The 17,183-nt window shown below is 31.8% G+C and overlaps 1 protein-coding gene across 1 annotated transcript; it reads right to left on the bottom strand.

The window, feature by feature from the left end:
* Positions 1-6,626: 6,626 nt before the first annotated feature.
* Positions 6,627-17,059, bottom strand: LOC139424776 (uncharacterized). Its single transcript, XM_016070314.3, has 2 exons — positions 16,109-17,059; positions 6,627-10,795 (listed from the first exon to the last, which is right to left on the bottom strand). The coding sequence occupies exon 2, from the start codon at positions 10,773-10,775 to the stop codon at positions 8,490-8,492; it is 2,286 nt and encodes a 761-aa protein (XP_015925800.1). The 5' UTR covers positions 10,776-10,795; positions 16,109-17,059; the 3' UTR covers positions 6,627-8,489.
* Positions 17,060-17,183: the final 124 nt, after the last annotated feature.

A 17,183-nucleotide genomic window follows, 5' to 3' on the forward strand; every position in this document is an offset into this window, starting at 1 on the left:
GCCTTAGTTGCTTTTTTAATTGTATTACAAAATTTAAGAAATCTAAGAACATACCATCGCGATACCGACCCGACAGCTAATTTACATTCCAGCGGCTTTTAGCGACTTGCACTTATTTTTGAAGATTTTTCTCTTGGTTGTAGTTGGTCACAATTATATTGCAATCTTTTATTTCTTTTAGAATTTGTAACCCAAACTGAAAAAGAAAAAAAAATTAATAATTAAGTTTTTTCTCGTTAAATTTTTATTTGAGATGCCAAATAGGTTTATTATTAGTTTATTGGAATCACATACATTTGCAGGCTTGTGTGCTCAATTTAGGCTTATAAACCTTTGTCATATAAAAGGACATATAGCATAATAAGAAAGACAGCACGAAGACACATTCATGGTAACAGCGGGATTCGAACCCGCTACATCCACGCTTTGCACCGCTCGGCCAGGGAGACCCCATTAAACGTGAGAGCTGGTCGTTAAACGCTGTATTGAGGAATCGCGACCCAGCATTCTCCTCACTTTTCAAATTATTATTGGCTTTTTTTCGAAATTAATTGGAATATTTTAGACAAAAATTCCTATTTTATCATGCAAAACATAAACAATATACACACCAAAAAATATTTTTTGAAAACATTCCTCATGTTCATGCAGTTAGAATTTTTAATCATTCCTTTTCAATAGTCCCTTTCATGTGTGTAACACGTTCCACACCCCCAAAATAGAAGTATTGTTCGTTACTTTGATATTTAAGCATTATTTCAAATGAAATACATAATGAGATTTTTGTATTCGTATAACAAGATTATTCAGTTCGGAGCCGCGGAACTAATTTTCTTTGAATGAGAATCAAGAATTCAGAGCAATTTTCTCTAAGAGAGCAAGTTCGGTGAGCAAAAATATTATCCTGAATAACTTTTGCTCTAATGATCAAGTTTTCACTGGATAATAAAATTTCTAAAAAGCCTTTTTAAACCTTCATTTCTCTAAAATTATTCGGCCGATTATGTTCAAGGTTTGAGTTTGTCATTTAAAATAATATAGCATAAAATAGCGTAAAATTTGTATTCCATACAATTCAAAATTTTTCGACAATTATTAAATAAATTGATAAATAATTACTGAAAATAATTTTTAAAGTTTTATTTCATTTGGATAAACACATTTCATAAAAAAATATTTCATAATCAAAAAATTTTCGATTTACTTAACTCCTCAAAATGTAACGAAATACGCAAAAAGTAAATTTAACATTAAAGGGACCAAACTTTCCACTCTCCTTGAACTAATGGGACTATATTTTCCAAATTGTGGTTACTCCGTCCTATACTTTGATGTTCAAAATTCCAAATCGTCGGAAAAAAGGCGTGTTTATTCAGAGGAAGTTCATTTTAATACCCTTAAAATATTATCGGCGATAACTAATTTGTTTATCTGAGATAAGGCATTTAAATTATTAGTATTGATAGTAGTTTGCGTAAATCCAATTTTTCGAGCAAAGACAGAAGTTGAAGTCGGTGAGGTGTTATTCAAGTTATTAAACTTTTCAGTAAATATGAATGAAACCTGTAGAAATTAAGCAACTATCTTCAGAAATTCTTCTTGCGCCCACTGTTTTAAAAACATTATTAACTTATTATTTTAATGGTCTTATAAAATTAAGCTGATTTGACGCAATTTCCAAAATTGTAGCTTACAATTTATCCCCCCCTACACATAATTTAATGATTTAGAACACACATAAATTGAAAAACAATCGTATTCTAATCAAAACAAACCTGTTACGATAATTATCAAATTGTAAACCATATAAACTTTCCTAAATTTGCGAAAAAACAATAAAATAGGTTTTAAAAATAGCAAAAAGTGTAGCTATGAACTTCAAAGTCAAAGACAACACTTTCAGCATCTGTTACAGCTTTATAACGTGGTGTCTGTATCAGAAGAGAAGAGCTATATGCCTGCCTTTCTTCTGTGTGTTTAGTTTTGCAATCCATCGAAATATTAACTTTCTTAAAAGAATTACAGTGCTGCTTCCCTTCAAATATATATATTCAAATAAATATAATTTATATCAGCATTACCCTAACCTTTCAGTAGTTTTTAAAAAATTTTCACATCCTCTTAATGCATTTTTCTGTATGAAGAAAAATAAATAAACTGTTACATTGGCGTCGTTTGCAGGGGGGTTGGTGGGGACGAGTCCCCCTCAAAAATTAGAAATCTCTAAAAGTCCCCCTCAATAATTCAGACAAATAAAGAAAATGTTTATGAATCATCAATTGTTGTTATATGCCATTAAGGCAAGGGAATGAGCTTCGTTTTGTTTTCCAGTGGCTATGGCTAAGAATTCGACTTCTGCTACACACATACGTCACACCCCGTTTACAGGGGGACCCTATTATATCTCCATTCATTCATTCACAGATAGTAATTTTGATCTGAACCAGAGAACGATCAATCTCCAATTCAGTACCCCGAGAGGTATGATTTGTTTTAAGAACATGGAGGACTTTGTGACCCGAATAATTTAATGGGCGCCAGTCACCATTTACTACAAGGGGAGTCTTCGATTGTATCATATGTGTCCTCTATTTAAATTTATCAAAATTAAAGACAAGAAAGAGATAAAGAAATTTTTTTCCTCAGATATAAGACTTTCTTATGAGTAAAAATTTTGTTTCTTATTTCAGTTTAGTTTCTTACTTAAATTTTGTTTCTTAAATTAAATTTAGAGAACTTTTGTAACTATGTCCAGTATTCCAGCATTTCGTCCCTCTCAAAAATTGGATGCATGCGACGCCCATGAACTGATAAGTTACATAACAATTGCATAAATACAAACAACTATCGTAATATTGACATAATACTAGCATTATTCAATCACATATTTCTTTCCTATTCAGTTATTCGATCTCAATTTTCCATGAAACACAGAATGATGTATTGATTCATTTTAAATATCTCAAATTGCTATAGCATAACGAATCAAATTCGAAAAGTTATTCAATAACATGATCTCCTATTTCACAGACGGTCGCTGAATTCCAAATACCAACATTACAGAATAGTCTGAATTATTTGTAACGGCTTGATTTTCACGAAACATTACAAAACGACACAGGTTTTTTTAATTATTGTTCTTGTAGTATGTTTTGCGTGGTTTATAAAGAACGATTTCTTCAAACTTTTGATACTCAAATTAGTTTTGAGCATATGGACAGAATGAACTATTTGACTATTGTTGCAGTTTTAGTGGTGGTTTTAGACAGATCTTGTAAGCATAAAACCTTTTATTTATATTTTATTTTATAACCGCCGTTCAACAGCCGACACAATTTTTTAGTTTTCTACTATTAATGTTTAACTCCGTAGCCTTGTAATTTTGAACTCAATCCAGAAAACAAGGACACTCCTGGATTAAGTATTTGGAGATATTTGCCTTCGCGGAAATCTTTTTGGTGCAACTATCCCACGTTTGCGTTACACGAAGAGGAAAACCTCCCACGGTTAGTCTGATTTTAAGGGGACTCTAGCCCATGATCCGTCTACCACTGAGAAAATTTTGCATCAGCGATGTGATCGGTGAGAGCCGGATGCGGTATTAGTTTCGACTCGCCATCGCTGGGATTCGAACTCGGGTTACCTCATTGGGAGGCCATTCTGTGAGCCNTAAAATATTTTTTCTTGGTTTTGATGAAACAATTTCAGATGCTCTTGTCTCTGCCGAGTGTCATCTCTACAGCTCACAATAAATGCTTTTGCAAAACGATTTCATGCTAAATCTTTCTTTTATTTACATTTTTATTTTTTATTATTTTTTTTATTTCCAATGGCGCATTAAAAGACAATTGAGCATCAAAAAGATAACTATAGATCTATAAATAAGAGGAAGCAATCCAGTAGCGTTCCCAGACAGATTTCCGAGGGAGAGCGAGACTCCTAGACAGGTGAGGCAAGTCCATTACCTCGTGGAGATCACACAATGTACAAAAGGGATCATGAACCACGTCGATGCGACATAGATGTTTTTTCAGGCAATCGTGGCCAGTTATCAGACGAAACATGGCGGCAGATTTCATCCTACGCCACTGAGGGACATTGAAAATCTGTTTAAACCGTGGTTTATTGGAATTACGATTTTCCAGTTCTTCATGAAAAGAGGCCCTGAAGATGTTCTTTATGAGACTTTTGACATTATAGAAAGGGAGTCTGGAATTAGATCTCTGTTCACGCCAAATCTTTAAAGCAATATAACTTCTTTTGTGTTAGATACTGTAGTCTGAAGAGAAGGAAAGTGTCATTTTAAAAAGTGAGGAAATACGTGATTACCTAGTAACTGTGAGGGAAGGGTATGCGTAGACAAAATATTTACAAAGACATACATAAATTAATTATTTAAAACTGATCTTTCAAATTTATCGGATGTCAGAATTAAAATTCTGTTAGGAGATCTTGCGAAAAGCATATTTGGCTATAAGTTATAGCCCGGACTTTGATGACCTAAAAAATCCCAATTAATGCCTTTAAAAAGTGCAAAAAATGCCCTTAAAAATGCAAAAATTGAGCTAAAAATGCCTTATGACATGACTTAAATAAAGTAAAAATATTGAACTAAAGCAATGTTTTACTCTTTAAAATTGTTATGAGTCATTTCAAAAAATATAAAGTAAGGCAATACTTGTTCTACGTTCATTAAAGTTTGAAAAATATGTTTTATATCCTAAAATAACGAAAAAAAAGAAAAATATATTGACTCCAAGACATTTTCATTTTGTATAGAAACTTTAATGAATATAGCAACTTCCATCTCTTAGATCGGACGTCGTCGTCAAATGTCCTTGTTCTATTCAACAGAATATGGACTGAAACAATTATAATGGCAATGGCATTAAACAATTGTGACACCAATTTTAATACCAGGTAAAGACGATAACGATCCAGTTAACTATAGCCCGATAACGTTAACCTTTTGCCTTTTCAAAACGTTTCAGAGGATGGTTAACTATCGACTGGTGTATTACATTGAAAAAAGTGTGTCATATCAGATATTCAAAGTGACTTCCGTAAGGGCCGGTCGACTGTAGACTATATTATCGAACTGGAATCCAGATTTAGTAATGTCTTTGCCCGGCGGAATCATCTTGTGTCTGTCTTCTTTGATATTGGGAGTTCATATGATCGGACTTGGCATTATGGAATTCTCAAGACACTATTTGACATAGGACTCCGGGATCATTTACTTATTTTCATCAAAAATTTATTGCTGAGGTTCTATTTTCGTGTTAAACTTGGATCTACATTTTCTGATCCTTACATTCAGGGGTAGGGCGTCTCTTAAAGTAAAATTTTAAGTGTCACATTATTCATCATACATATTTCACTGGTTTTAAGCTTATTGCCACCTGCAGTCTCTGGCTCTCTCTATGCTGACGATTTGAACATCTTTGTTCAAGATCCGACATGAGAGTCATCGAACGGCAACTGCAACTAGCTGTGAACAAGAGTTTAGACTGGTTTGTTCACAATGGCCACACTCTTTCGCCATCTAAAACTTGCTGCATCCATTTCTGTCGTAAACGCGAGCTTCATAATGACCCACACATCTCCATTCACAACATTAGTGTACCAGTTGTGCCATACACGAAATTTTTAGGTATCATTTTCGACAATTAGCTAACTTTTATACCTCATATTAGGCAGTTACGGAAACAATGCGAATAGAAACTGAACATTTTGCGTGTACTGTGTAATACATTTTGGGGAGCGGATTGCTTAGCCCTGCTACGCATATATCAAGCTCTGATACTTTCTCGCCTTGACTATGCATGTGCAGTTTATGGCTCTGCAACCGCATCCAAACTACGTATCTTAGATACAGTACACCAATCTGCTTTACGCATTTCTTCAGGAGCTTTTTCGTTCGCATTTGTTCGTTTTGTGCATCCCCAGTTAAAAGTTTATATGATGTCCGCAATAAAATACCATTAGATTTACATCGCTTGAATTCGTCTCTCATTTATTACTTTCAAGCTCGCATGCGTTTACTGATTCAAACTCTTGACATTTGCGAATCACCATCGTAATCGGTGGGTCATTTTCTCATACCTCCATGGAACATCACACCATATCAATTTTATTCCCCTTTTATTTATAGTAAATCTAATGTTGATCTACTTACACTTATGTCTATTATCAACAACTCTTCACTTCTCATTAACATCAGTATCCTGAGTATATGCCTGTGTTTATTGACGGATCAAAATCTGCGTGATATGTAGCCTGTGGTATCATCATTGCTGATGCCTTTAGCTACAAAATCCCAGATATTTTCTGCTAAAGCTGTTGCCATCCTCTTGGCATTGCGGCTGATTTCTACGCACTCTACAAGGAAGTATTTCCTGTACTACGACGAGTGTATGGAATTTTTTTAACTGTGATACTCATCAGATTTTATGTTTCATTAGTAATTTGTTGAATACCCTCCACAAACTATTCCCTACCGTCTGTCTCTTTCTCTGACCCTCTCATTTTGAAATGTTATTTCCCTCCTCGGTTTTCATCTCCCTACCTGCCTGATGACTGTTTGCTTTCTAATCTAAATTTATAATTATTATTAATTTCAAATATTCACTACACTTATGTTTATTATTTCTAAGAATATGCATACAGATACACTGGTTTTTCATATTAATAATAAGATCATACAATAAAAAAAAAGATTTTTGGAAGTGTAATTTTATTTATATTTCCATTGATTTATTTACATGTCTCACTTTTAAATATTTAAGAAACATTTATCTTTATCGGTTTAAAATTTTCAGCCCTTGTTATTTGATACTGAATTGCCATCATAATAAAGGTAGCTGAAAATTACATTTATCACAATCATTTGAATTGTTCACGTAAGAATGTTGTTCACAATGTTTGGAATAAAAATAAAAATAGATTGATTAGAATCACTAAAAACAAATTCCATAATGCTGCTCTCTGCCTCTGTTTTTTTACAAATAAGAAAAATATACAAACTTAGGCAATGAAACATGTAGCAAAACTGCGTTTATGATTATTAGATAAGTAAACAATAAAAAAGTAGTTCAAATTTTGATTACTTACTTTTGAATACTTAAGTTGAAACGGAGTTGATAAATACCTCTGTTATTTATGACGATAAAAATACGTGTAAAAAAGAAAATTGTGTTCTAATTCCACTTACAAAAATACTGTAATTATTCTTAATTTGCTAAAGTTATCAACTCACTAAATCAAGAAAAATCAGTTAATAATCACACCGTCACATAAGAAATTTCCGCTTTTATAAAAACAATGCTGATTAACAATGTCAAACAATGCATGCGATATTAGATAACGATTTGCGTCGATAACAGTATAAACGACTATTTGATCCTTTAAAGGCTTTTTCTAACTTAGTTTTTAATAAATTTTTCCTGGCATTAGAATTTTCTGAAATTAAAATTTAAAAAAAATCGTTTTTATATTTCAAATGAAATGGTCCCTCTTTCTGCTTTGCTACATGTTTAACCCTTTAAACTGCCATTTTTCCTTGTAATGTCATATAAAAAAATTTTTGGATTTAGATTGATTTATAAAAAGAAATTAATTTAGCTTATATAACCTAAAATTAGTGGAAATAAAATAAATATTGATTTTTAGAACTATATTTTTCAGCTGAGAAGGAGAGTGGGTTTTTCAAAGATTTACATACAAGAATTGGCTATAAACTTGAAATTCTGTCCTTAAAAATTACAGAATTCATAAATTATAATTACAAATAATTTTGGTTAGAAATGACCAAAGAAACGAACTCAAAATGAATGTAGGAATCAGCCCTGCAACAGCACTGCGACGTGTGTGTGGCTGAGATAGTTTTCTCGGCCATAGAGGGAGCCACTGAACAAGCAAGAAATTTAATGCACTGACGGTTCTGCCCGTAAAAAGTCGTATTTTCCCCTGCAATCTTCACCGCATAGCAAAACCGTTTTTTCTTCTTCGTGTTATTAGATAGGAAAGCAGTGTATAGTGGAGAAATATTTTCCAACTTTTGCCCTTTTGGTCAACCCAGCCGTCAGTGGGTCAAATTTCCTTTGTTTCTCATATCAGACAGGCTGATATTGGCAAGCGGCAAAGTGACAACAACACGCAACAATAAATTTTGATAAAAAGAGGTTATGATCACCTATAACCTCAACAAAAGGCGATTGTAAGTGAACATGATTACAAGAAACCAAAATCTTTGCTTACAAGAATTATCACTATAGGCAATCACAATGAACGATCACAAATAATCATGACTACCAGAAATCATAATTTAACGATTACGAACAGCCTTGAATTCAAATAATTATAACAGATTCACATGGGACAGAGAAAAATTGTTTAAACAACGGGGATCACACCCTCATAAAAGTTACTGATCCATTTTTCGTATATTTCAAGACAGCGCAAGAGTCTGAAAAAACTAAAACATTTTCTTATTGTTTATTCTTGAATGCCTTCATAATTTCTATTGTTATATCATTATCTTTGTCAATACTGTCAGAATATTCCTTGTATTCAGATTTGTCACCTCCATCATGTTTATCTAACATGTAAAACAATGCCCACCTTTTATATTCCGCAACAGTTTTGCTACAGTAATCCAAAAAAAGTTCGATGTTATCCAATTTGCATTTAAGTTCGGCAGCTGTTTCTTTTGAGATCGAAAGCCATCTTATTAATTCATTCGTGTGGTAATAAACGGGATACCCTTTATTCACAGCACGCACCACAAATTTCATTCCTTTCTCAGAAGTCACAAATGAATTTTTGAATTGATTGACTTCATCGATTGAACCGAGGCACCACATTACGAAATTGTGAGCAAATTCAAATCTGTAACTTTCCAAAAAAGATGTTACTGATTCCCGAAACAAATTTTTAAATTCTGTTATTTCTTCTGGGGAACAGAAATTATAATTGACAAATTTCTCAAAATTTTCCCACCCTTGATTGCGAACGCTTAATTCCCATAATAAATGTGAACAAATAGAAGAGTTATCCTCATCGACTTCGTGGATAAATGCTTTTTTGAATTTCTTAATGTCATCTGCACTCTCGAAACACCAATTCATAAAACGATCAACTACTTGATAATCACCCAAGCACACTAAAGAGCAGTAAATTTTATTCTTGTCCAATATTTTTTCCTTAAATATCCGAACATCTTCTGTCGTTTTTAAACTCCACGCAATTAGTGTTTCAACTGCTTCAAAATCATTTTCATCTATCCAAGCTTTGCACAAATCATGTCCGTACTCTCCCATCACGCTGTACTTGAAGTGTTCGATGTCGTCACTTGAAGTCAGATACTTTGTCATTAAATTGTCAATTAAACTCAGTTTATTTGAACGTAAAATCGAAAATAACGTGTAACTCTTAATCATTTGAAAAAGAATTTGTTTTATTTCTTTCTCAGTAGCGTATTTTAAAATCATAAAAATAGTTTCAACATCATTCATGTCAATAAAACTATATATTATGCTCGAAGACTCCCCTAAGAACTGAATCAGAGATTTTTTTAATTTTAATGGAGTTTTAAACCAAATTTCTTTAAACACTTCAATTATGATTTCGTTTCCTTCTCTGATTTCTTTGGAAATAAGTGTCATCATTTCAACAAAAGTGTCCTCTGAAACGTATTCCAAAATTAGACAGAACGTTGTCAAAAAGAATCTTTGCCAAGGCCAATTATAAAATAAAGCCCTCAATATTACCTTTGAATGAGCTTCAAAAACTTCTTTTTGTTGGTTTTTATCATTCAATTGTGACAACAAAAAACATAAACTATTTGTTTTATCGTTGCAGCTTTGATATTCAGGTATTTCCCATTCCGAAAATTTATTTATGGCAAGGTTCAACCATTTTTCTAAGTTAACATTTCTTTCACTTTCTTTCAGTTTATTCCAAAAATACTTGAGAGAGTATGGGTTTTTAACAAAAATTGACAGCGAAATCATGTTTTGTTCAATACTAAGATCATTCTCATAGATGTTATCTATATCATTTTGCTTCAACTTTTCGAAAAAATCCAGTAACTTATTTTCGATAAAAGCAGTCCAATATGCTATTATGTGATATTCATAATTTTTATATATAGAATCAACTTCATTCTTTTTGTCGGGTGATATCATACCCCATATATATGGGACGCATTCTTCAAAGCAGTATTTACAGGCTAATTCATATAAGGAATAAAAATCTTTTTCCTGGTCATCATTATTAATCAGTTCTTTAAGTGATGTTACGTTATCAATTATTCCTTCCATCGTCCAGTAGACAGAACCTCCCATTTTGAAGATATCATAAAATCTGCAATATCCTTTGTCCTCATTCTCAACAGTTTCTCCATAATAATAATATTCTTCAATTTCTTTTGCAAAACCTTTGAGCAACTGCAATCCTATAGGCCGAAAATTTTCTGAAACTTTGTATTTTAGTTTGTCTGGCAAGAGCATATCAGCAAGTTTCTGCAACACTCTATTTTCATATTCCTTATAAATTTTCTCAGCTGACCAAGCTCTAAAATCAAAACCGTTGCTTTCTGAGTATTGTCTGATGTCCTCTTTTATATCTGGTTCTGACCATAGTCTGCTAGCTATAGATACTGCCGCTATATGTTGTAAAGTAGGCGGCTCTGATGTATAATTAATGAAATATCCGTCTTCCGTGTGCTCCTCTGGGTTTTCTCCCTGGCCTTTCTTCCAGCTCATAAAACTCATTTTCTTTCCAAAAGGAATATCTGAAAAATATATTTGAAAAAATTGATAGAATGTAACAAATGGTAAAATATGATAGATCATTTACATGCAACCTGTTTAATGTATATTACTGCAATACGAAATAAGGTTATCTGAAACTTTGTTTGAACGAGTGTGCTGTAAGACAATTTTAAGAATAATACCTCCATTTTTAATTGACAATTGATTACCACTGAAGTGATTTTACAGAAACTGCACAGCTACTGCTTTTTAGACATTATTTACTATGAAGTGACTTCAAATAATTAAAATTTCGGTGTGCAAAAATTTAAAAAATATCTCATAAATAAATGTTTAAATGAAATGTAAGTCTTATCTTTACGGCTCCAACACTTCCAATTATTTAAAGGAATTTTAAAAAAGTTTGTCCAAAAATGTGATGCCATCCAACTTAAAAATATTTATTCATCTGTCTAGTACAAGACATTAAATGGTTTAAAATAGGGATGTGGATAGATCGCTTCCAACGAGATTTCCAGAATTCGAATTCACGGTAGGTTTTTAATGGAATGTTCTTTAGAGTTTTGTACAGACTTCTTGTATTTTGTCAGTTATCCAAATCGATGTTCTTTCTGGACTTTTCAAGTGTGTGAGTAAGCGTTTGTATCGTATCGTGGCTGTAGAACCGTTGGCACTTTATATTGGCCAGAAGTTGAATCACGAAGAAGGTAAGGTGCAAGTTATAATCACCCGCTTTGTTCAGCTAGGTCTTCTCGAGTGTTTAATGCATGCATTAATTAATGCGTTAAACTGATTCTCAATTAACTGTCTGACGTACAGTAACACAGGTAGCGTCACATTTCGGCGTTGATGATTATCCAGCACGTGTCTAAAGATTGATAAGATTCATAGATCTGTTCAAGGCATTTGAATGTTTTAAAATAAGCTCTGTTTGTGCGCATACATCACTTCCACTGAAATTTCCAGGTATCGAAAACATACGAGGCATTTTCTGAAATTTCTTTTGAAGCTCTCACGCAGGCTTCTTGCAATTTGTCTACAGCCCAAAATGTTTTCCTTTTCCGGGAATTATCAATGCTTGGGAACTAATAGAAAAATTAGGTTCCTACTCTAAGACTGCAAGTTGGCTGGAATTGGCTTTTGTTTTTAACAGAAAGCGAACCATTAAGAGGTTTACAGTCATTTACACTGTCCGACCTGACTTTTTTGGAATGTTTAATGTCTGCGTCGTTAGAAGCCCTAACATTAGTGGATAGCTTCATTGTTCAATCACTTGCGTCGAGTCGTCAGATTTTCGTCGTTGATTGCCTTAGTTGGGAATTTTCTTGGTGATATGTTTAAAACTTTTAGAAACTGAACTGCACCTTTGATAGAGTTTGTCACGTTGATAAAATAAAAAACTATCACCCAAGGTCAGATTTACCATGAGAAGTGTTTCTTCTGCAGTTTTTAAGAGTTTTCCTGAAAATTTGATAGAATACCCACTGAGAATTGCATGGTGACTAGCGGGAGAGGCAAAACAAGTTAAAGGCATACTAAATCATTTAATCAAAGACAGCTGACAAATCAAGCACGTGTGATATGACTGTTCACACCACAGATACTAGCTGTGTGATTTAAGACATGCTTTCGTTTCACTAAAAAATCAGTGGCATTACCTTTTGGATGAACGTTATTATAACTTTATGATAATACGTTAAACTCTTAATACTGCGTTAAACTTTACCACATTGTAAATTTGTGATTTTCAGCACTTTGAGAAGAGTTGCAGAATGCATCACTATGGACAATAAGCTATGGAATTCATTGAATTGTCAACAGATCTTCATCAGATATCAGGGAGCCAAATGTAATATCTTAAAAAAATAGCAACTTTTTCATGATTTAAGGTACTTTATAAATAATTTTGAAATATATTTCCTGTTATTTTTTTATGGCACTCCAAATATATTTTATAATCTACCTACAAATATTCTTCATAATATATGCAGTTTAACATAATTTTTTTTATTATAAGCACTTACGGTTCATTAGTCTTCACATCTTCGATTGAAAGATTTTATTTTAAAATGATAAAAAATTGCATTTTAATTATTGAATAGTTTTGCTTAAAACTTCATGATGTAAATCAAACTGCAACTGAATATTTTCAAAATATGTCACAAAAACAAAAATGTTTTTTTTTTTTAAATATTTTTAAAGCAATCATTAAACAGTTTTATTCTCTCTATTTTATAACTTCTATGTCCAACTTTAAAGTTTATGGAAAATCCCTAATTTCGTTTATAGATTTCTGTGAGTATTTTCTTTTAAGCATAATACTTGGTATTTAAAAAATGACAAACGATTTTAAAAATCAATTAAAAAGTGGAGAAAATAGAAATTTTTTGTTTTTCTTTATTTGTATTTGTTTTAGAAGTTTCAATTAATGTTATTTTAGAAGTTTTAAGTAAAGAAGTTTGAATTGCAATTCCTGTAGGATTACAATACCAATTGTTGAGGTAGAACTGCAAATTAAACGAAAGGCAACTGTATTTTTTAAAGAATTTTTGGATGGCATAATGCTATTTCTAAACAATATAATTTAGTTGAATAATCTCCCAGAGCGTTAAAATACTCCTCAGAGGTGAGGTTATAAATATAATTGAAATCTTTATCACTTCTATGTTCTATAATTATTATAAAATCTATATTATGTTCTATAATCTCCTTTGATTTTGTTAATCTTTTTACTACCCTGACTCTCGAACTTTTTTTAAAGCTTTTTCTAATTTAGTTCCATTTGCCTTAAGACAAATTAAAATAGATACATTTCTCGCATTTTTAAAATTTTGTGTATGTAACAACTACATTAATTATAACTGTTTTTAACTCCTATAAATGAATGGTATTTCCAGATGAGAGCTAAATTTAGCTGAACTATGGCTAACCTTTTCTTAATTTACTAAGGAAAACAACTATATAAGGAGATAGATTGAAATTTTTTATGTTGCAGATATATGAATGACAATTTTTGCGTTAACTTTCCTGAATTTCCAAGGTTAGATAATTCAATTTATCCATATTGTGTAAATTTTGTTAAAACTAGTGATGATGATAATGAAGAATATTTAAATTTACATGCAGTATTGGCCATGAATCCACTTTCTCAGTATGCGATAAACACCAAGGATTCAAATTTGAGGTACTCAGTCTACAGAAATATTTCAGTTGCATTAGTGTCAAGGTGCTCAGAGGTACTATTATTTCTCAAATTATCATATTCAAAAGAATTAGCAACAACAACACCAATTTTACTTAAGCAGTTGAAATTTTTTAAAGATAAACTTATTTGTAATAATTTTCCAATTAATTGTATCTACCGCCTTTTGGTTCAAATTAAATTTTAAGTTTAAATTTCATTTTGAGGTTTACTCTATCCACAAATACGTGGAACATAACCGTCACTTATATTCATTTATGACGCATCATCTTCAATCCAATAATTTGGAAGGATGGCTCTTGATTTGTGTACGTTGACCTGGATGGAATTTGGTTTTGCCTTAACTATGGATTTATTTTTTGGATTCCCATGTTATTATTGATAGTGTCGGGTCCATCAGCCAATAGCAACATGGCCTACAGCATTTGCTGTTCGCCACTTTGCAATGACGAAATTAGACACTTTTCCGTTCAAAGGCATGTGGTGTTGTTAGCTGCTGAAAAGTTACAGCACTTTTTATTATTTGTATATTTTTCTTTTTTTTTTTGTTATTATATTTATAGGTGTGTGAGTGTGTATGATCCAGCAGGAAAATTTCACCTGTAAACCCGGCTTTTTCTAGGGCCTTTCTTGATTTCCAAACACATTCAAATATTTTTTTTTATATATCCGTCTTCCTCAGATTTGATTTGCAATACTGTGAAAGATTTAGGATAAAATAACGGTATAAAGTACTGATACTTTGGGTGCATCATCCTTAAAATGTTATACAGTGAACTTAATGAGAATAATAAAGTAATCTTACGGTCAGTATATATAAATTATGTTATATCAGATTTTTATTCAGTAAAATGTTCCAGTGAAAGTGGATTTTACGTTAAAAAGTACCGGCACCCTGACTTTCGGTATTTTTAACAGTAATTTGATCCGGAATTCTTACAGTGCAGATTTCGATAGCGTTTTTGTTTTCCCCCCTCTTAAATATTAATTTACAAACCCCTAAGGCAACAATTTTATGTTGCCACTGTTGATTAAGGGTGGCATTTGTAGAACTCTTAATTATTCATAATACATTTTTTTTCTGTTCGTTTCATATGGATTCTTATAACATTCATTGATTCACAAGGAAGCGAATCACTTTCGACTATAAAATATTTTAATCTGAATCAATCAATTATTTAAAAGATAACAACCGTATCGTCACCAAATTAGCATTGTGAAATCCTATTTGAAACCATATGTTTATATTGTTTAAGTGTTACGATTTCGAAACATGTTTCGATTAAATTTAAAAAAATTGAAGTAAGTTCAATAAAAAAGAGCGTACTAAGAGAGCGTTTAAAAAAGCGTAAGCATTTTTGGAGAAAAAACAGAAAATCTGAAATTTTAATCCTATAATTTTGAATTTCCAACTATAATGGAGGAATAACGAGGTGCGTTCGTTTTCGAATGTAGGAACTGTTATTTTGTACTCTGTCTCCCTCTCTTTTCGAAATGTTATTTTCTTCATCTGGTTTTCATTTCCTTACCTGCCTGATGACTGTTTGCTTTCTTACTTAAATTTATAATTATTTTTAATTTCAAATATTCATTACACTTATGTCCATTATTTGCAAGAATATACTTGCAGATGCACTGGTTTGTATAATGAGATCATACAATAAAAAAAAGGTTTATGGAAACGTAATGTTTCTCACATTTGAGAAACATTTATCAATATTGGTTTAAAATGTTCATCCCTTGAATTGCCAATATAATAAAAGTAGCTGAAAATTAAATTTATTACAATCCTTCGAATTGTTCACATAAGAATATTATGTCGAAAATATAAAAAATAGATCGATTTGAAACACTGAAAACTATTTACATAATGCTACTCTCTGCCGCTGTTTTTTTGCAAATAAGAAAAATATACAAACTTAGGCAATGAAACATGTAGCAAAACTGCGTTTATAATTATTAGATAAGCAAACAATAAAAAAGTAGTTCAAATTTTGATTACTTGCTTTGAATTACTGAGATCAGAGTTGATTAATACTCCTTTTATTTATCTCTGTTTTTTTACAAATAAGCGTTTATGATTATTAGATAAATTAACAATAAAAAAATAGTTCAAATTTTGATAACTTACTTTGAGTTATTGGGGACGAAGTTCATAAATACCTACGTTATTTATGACGATGACAATGCATGTATAAGAAAATAAATGTGTTCAAATTCGACTTACAATAACACTGTAATTATTCTAAATTCGCTAATGTTATCAACTCCATAAATCAAGACAAATTAGTTAACAACACCCCGTCACATTATAGATATGAAATCGCTACTTTTATGAAAAGAATGCTGATTATCAATGTCGGGATGCAAGCGATATTAGATAACGTTTTGTGTTGATAACAATATAAACAACTATTTGATCCTCTGAAGTTTTTTTTAAACTTAGTTTTTAATCTTTTTTTCCTGTCATTAGATTTTTTGTAATTAAAATTAAAAAAAAAACAGCTTTTGTATTTCAAAAGAAACGGTCGCGCTATCTGATTTCCTACATGTTTAACCCTTTAAATGGGCGTTTTTCCTACTAATGTTATATAAAACATTTTTTGGATTGTGATTGATTTATAAAAGGAAATTAATTTAGCTTATTTCCTAAAATTGGTGGAAATAAAATAAATATTGATTTTTAGAACTACTATCTTTTTTTACCAAAAAAGTGAATTTTTTTTTTTTTTTTTTAAAGTTTTACATACGAGAATTGGCCATAAACTCTGTCGTTGAAAATCACCGGAATCATAAATTCTTCGTTTATAATTAAAAGTTATTTCAATTGAAAATGATCAAATGAACGAACGCAAAATGAATAAAGGAAAGGGTCCTCCCTGTAAAAAATACTGTGACGTGTGTGTGGCTGAGATCGTATTCTCGGCCATAGAGGGCGCCACTGAACGAACAAGAAATTTACTCTCTGTCACTGACTGTTCTGCTCATAAAAAGTCGCACTGTTACCTTTAGTCTTCTCGCCTTACAAAACCGCTTTTTTTCTTTCCTTGTTATTAGATTGGAAAATAGTGTATGGAGGAGAAATATTTTCCCAGTTTCGCCCTTTTGTTCAACAGTCAGTGGGTTAAATTTGATTGGTTTCTTAAACCAGGCTTGCTGCTATTGGCGAATGGCAAAGTAATAACAACAAAAAACTAGTTTCAGTA

Source organism: Parasteatoda tepidariorum, chromosome 1 (assembly GCF_043381705.1).
Source record: "Parasteatoda tepidariorum isolate YZ-2023 chromosome 1, CAS_Ptep_4.0, whole genome shotgun sequence".
Classification (NCBI taxonomy): Eukaryota; Metazoa; Arthropoda; class Arachnida; order Araneae; family Theridiidae; genus Parasteatoda; species Parasteatoda tepidariorum.